The sequence below is a fragment of the Salvia splendens genome, chromosome 9 (genome assembly GCF_004379255.2).
Source record: "Salvia splendens isolate huo1 chromosome 9, SspV2, whole genome shotgun sequence".
NCBI classification, from domain to species: domain Eukaryota; kingdom Viridiplantae; phylum Streptophyta; class Magnoliopsida; order Lamiales; family Lamiaceae; genus Salvia; species Salvia splendens.
In genome coordinates, this window is record NC_056040.1 from 23,555,259 (window position 1) to 23,559,676 (window position 4,418).

A 4,418-nucleotide genomic window follows, 5' to 3' on the forward strand; every position below is an offset into this window, starting at 1 on the left:
CTGCTCCCCACTTCATCAATACACAGAGGAGAGAGAAAAAGAACAAATCCTCTCCCATTTCCCCTGTCCGCCTAAATTGCCATTTTTTTCTCCATTTCCTCTTTATTCATAATCACCCTCATTATATTAATATTACGAATGTAATGATTAGCCAAATATAAGCAACAACTCATCATTACCTTTTATAACATGATTGAATCTTAGCCACCCCCTCCCCCCTAATAATTCTCCATATTAAATACGCCCCTTCATCAATAAATCAAATCAAATCAAGAAAAACAAACCTCCTCTGTTTCTCCATGGATTATCATTAGTCCTTTTATAAAACCCTACCCCTTCCTCTCCCCTCCATTTCTCCCTCCCCCATTTCCCCCTCTCTCTTCTTGGAGAGGAAGAAAAAACTAAAAAGCTTCAAACTTGTTCGAGAGCAAAAAGAAAAGCATGGACACATACGAAGCTACTCAAGTAGTGATGTCAAGGATCCAAAGCATGGATCCAGAAAACGCCTCCAAAATCATGGGCTCCATTCTGATTCAGGATCAAGGCGACAAGGAGATGATACGCTTAGCATTCGTCCCTGATTCCATCCTCCTCTCCTACATCAACCAAGCCAAGTCCCGTCTCTCCTCTTCCCCAAAGCCCTTCTCTTCCCCAAGAATCTTGATTCCCAACAACAATTTCCACCACCACCACCACCACTTCACCAACCCAAGCAGCAGCCCCACTCCTTCCCTTAGCCCGAGACCCTTCTCCTACGCCGCCGCTCTCAACGCCCCCACCACCCCCGCCGCCCAAAGTTTCAATTTTTACGGCGCCGACGACTCCTCCGTGGATCCAGCGATGAGCCCAAGTGGGCGGAGTGACTCCCTCGTCTTCCCCTACGGCGGCGCGGAGGAGCCCAGCCCCCACCACCCCTTCCACCGCCGGAGCAGCTCGGTGAACGACGCTGCGTTTCTTGCTAACATGGATGACTGCGGCGGCGGCGGCGGCGGCGGCGGGTGGCGCCCCTGCATGTACTTCGCCAGGGGCTTCTGCAAGAATGGGAGCTCTTGCAAGTTCCTCCACGGCGGAGAAGAGGCGGCGGCGGAGGTGGGGTCTCCGGGAAAGGGGTTTGATGAGCTGATGAGGATGAAGGCGATTCAGCAGCAGAGGCTTGCGTTCATGGCGTCCTCTCCCCGCGGCCATTTTTCTGCTTACAATAAATGCATCGACTTTCTCAATGAGAATCCGAGGTAAAAAATAAAATTGGGGGAAAAAAATTTAGTCTTTTTTGCCTTTTTTGTAAAGTCTTGTTCTTTTTTGGAAGCAGTAAAAATCTAGCTTAATGATGTAATTTAGCAATGAGAATGTTAGATTCTAATGTAACTGAGTAGGAAAGTTGTGGCTTTTGGTGAATTTCTTGAAGCAATGTGGTTGGAAATGCTGAATTGGTATTGTATTGAACTCTCACAGGAATGAGTTTTTACCTATGGGATTGGGGGCTGCTGCTTTGAGTTCGAGCTCTCGGCAAATTTACTTGACATTTCCAGCGGATAGTACTTTCAAGGAGGAAGATGTCTCTAGCTATTTTAGGTAGGCGATTCGATTTGATTCGATTGGATGTTGGTTAGTTTAGGCTTTGATGATCAAATTGTTGTTGTAATGTGGGCTGATCTCTCTACTTTTGAAGTATGTTTGGACCTGTTCAAGATGTTAGGATTCCGTTTCAGCAGAAACGGATGTTTGGCTTTGTGACATTTGTGTATCCGGAGACGGTCAAGCTCATCTTGGCGAAAGGGAATCCTCACTTTGTGTGTGATTCTCGCGTGCTTGTCAAGCCTTACAAGGAGAAGGGGAAAGTCGCTGAAAAGTAATTCCGAACCACCACTTTTTACTTTTATAAAAACTTTAGGTCGTTCATGTTATGAACCGTTGTGACTTGTACGTTCGTTCTAGGAAACAACACCACCACCTGGATTTGGGCATGGAGTCTAGTGAAAACATTGAGCTCCCCTTTGGTAAGCTTGCGTGGATGGTGAATTATCGAGTAGTAGTAGCGAATTGAGTGGTTCGTTTCATTGCTGAGGCTTCTCTTGGTTTTGTTTAGGATCTAGGATGTTGTTCAATACACCGGAGATGATGCTGAGGAGGAAGCTGGAGCAGGAGGCGGAATTACAGCACGCGATTGAGCTTCAAGAAAGAAGGATCATGAATTTGCAACTGATGGACCTGAAAAACCATCAACATAATCATCACCTCTTGCAAGGCTTTAGAGCCGGAATTCCAATGTCCTCACCTCGCCAGTCTCAGTTTCTGATGAATCAAAACTTCATCCCTGATGGCTCGAATCAAGAAAACACGGAAGGTTTGCTCTAATTTTCTTTCGAATATACGGAAAGTAATTAGTACTAGTATCTATCTAACTACATGTTTTCGACTACAGAGTTTGATGGTCCAGCTAAATCTACTAACTTGGTGCCGGAAGGAACTAAATTCTGTAACAACATTGTTGTTGGCAACGTCAACGGCGATGATTCTAATACCCCTCACAGGTATGCAAAATGAAACTATGTTTTGGGTGCTGTGGATAAATCCATCCATCACCGTATTTCGACTGACTGTATGTTTTTGTTTGGGATGAAACACGAGTGCAGCTTTGATCACATGCTTCCCGATAACCTTTTCGCTTCTCCAACAAAAGTAGCCGGTGAGCACCGTTCTCTTTTCTCTGAAGCTTCGGCCTCCACTGATGATAGTATACCCGTAACAATGACCTCCTCCAAGAACACTACCAGCCTTGTGCTTCCCGCCCTGGCTTCTCTCAAATCGTGTAGCGTCGAAATACCAAGGTACTATTATAAGCTTCTTCCATTGCTTAGTTACTAGTTTTATTAAGAAAGAATTCCAAATTTCACAAGCCAAATTGACTCTTCAGGTTTTCTGCTGGGCAAGAAGCCATTGAAATGTAGGTTTGTTAGAGTTGAGAATGGATAGCAACAACCAAGAATTAACTTATGTAGGTAAACTTGATTTCATCTTCAATTTCATTAGTTAGATATTCCTCTTTCTAATGTTTTTTCTTTTTTTTTTAATGCAGAAAGATTGAATATAGCTAAAGCAAAACAATACCCCTCCATCAACAAATACATAATGGCACTACTACTACTACTACTACTACTACTAAAGTGCTGATTGAATGGGAGTAGGGCTCTTTTCTCTCACTACCCCACATTTTGTACCCTCTCTTCATGTGTAAAGGGACCACCACATTATTTAACAAAAGCATATAACAAACAAAAGGTACCAGTGATGATACTATATAATAGCATATTTACAAAATCCTGTGTTTACTTTTGCAATGTGAAAATCATTTGGTATGTGATTACTTGGTATTTTATTATGCAACAGGTGGTGGTATTATTAGCTAAATGATGGTCATGATGCATCACATAAAGAAAGTAGGAAATGAAACATAGAATAAGTGGAAAGGCAAGAGAAAAAGGAGAAGGGTGGGTTTTTGTGGCATGATTAAAGGGACTTTTATAGTAGAGTAATTTGTCTGATATAAAATGAGGGGCAGAGTGCACATGGGTGCTGACACAAAATTTGAATGTTTGAGAGAGAGAGAGATAGTAGTAGAAGAGTAAATAATAAAAATTAATAATAATAGCTTCCTTTCACTTTCCACACCACAAACTCACATGCCCACTGACCTCTGCTATCCACATGTCTTTGGCCTTTTGTTTTTATGGGTTCTGATGCCTTTTTTCCCTTTTCTATGCCCTCTCCTTTTTTATGTTCCCCTACTAAATTGTTGTCATCAAATTTTAGTTTTAAATTAGTAATTTACCCATTTTTCCTATGTTTATCAATTATTTTTATAGCTTTCCACAGTTTTTTTTTTCTTTTTTTGGCCCAAAGTTTATGTTTTATAGCTGATTCAGTTCAAAAATATTGGAATCGGAACACTACTATATGTGTATAACCGATAAATCGCATTTGGTTGGTTGGACCTGTTAAGCCATGTTATGGTTTGAAACTCGGAACGGCTAATCTAGTTTCGGATCGAATAGGCTGGCCTTGTTTAGTCATGCATCCCTAATGAGGCATGGTTTCATATAATTGTCTAATTTTTTTTTATTTATAATTAGGGCAAATTTCTATAAAAATTATAAAGTTGTGTCAAATCTAGTCAATCCTTCAATTTTCAAAAATTGATGATTATATCATGATTTTGACATTTATCTCAATTGTCTCGTTGAATTAGATTTAGAGGAAAATTATATATGATCGGGAAGCTAAAATACCTTAGTCTAATTTTATATTCTATACTTTTCATAAATAAAATATTATGGATTTTGGCTTCTGCATCATACACAATTTTCTCTAGACGACTAAAAAATGTCAAAATTACGATACACTAATTGACTACTTTTAAA

The 4,418-nt window shown here is 40.8% G+C and overlaps 1 protein-coding gene across 3 annotated transcripts; it reads left to right on the forward strand.

Annotated features, from left to right (window-relative positions):
- The first annotated feature begins 213 nt into the window (after nucleotides 1-213).
- LOC121748743 (zinc finger CCCH domain-containing protein 22-like) lies at nucleotides 214-3,862 on the forward strand. Of its 3 annotated transcripts, XR_006039520.1 has the most exons (10): nucleotides 215-1,232; nucleotides 1,453-1,572; nucleotides 1,670-1,849; nucleotides 1,936-1,997; nucleotides 2,087-2,344; nucleotides 2,423-2,531; nucleotides 2,634-2,828; nucleotides 2,915-2,995; nucleotides 3,077-3,279; nucleotides 3,388-3,862. XR_006039520.1 is itself a non-coding variant. In XM_042143234.1 (9 exons), the coding sequence occupies exons 1-8, from the start codon at nucleotides 442-444 to the stop codon at nucleotides 2,946-2,948; spliced, it is 1,749 nt and encodes a 582-aa protein (XP_041999168.1). In that variant the 5' UTR covers nucleotides 215-441; the 3' UTR covers nucleotides 2,949-2,995; nucleotides 3,077-3,318. The 3 variants fall into 3 exon arrangements, 1 of the variants encoding a protein (XP_041999168.1); XR_006039521.1 differs by lacking the exon at nucleotides 3,388-3,862 and having other exon boundaries at nucleotides 214-1,232; nucleotides 2,915-2,999; nucleotides 3,077-3,318; XM_042143234.1 differs by lacking the exon at nucleotides 3,388-3,862 and having other exon boundaries at nucleotides 3,077-3,318.
- The last annotated feature ends 556 nt before the right edge of the window (nucleotides 3,863-4,418 follow it).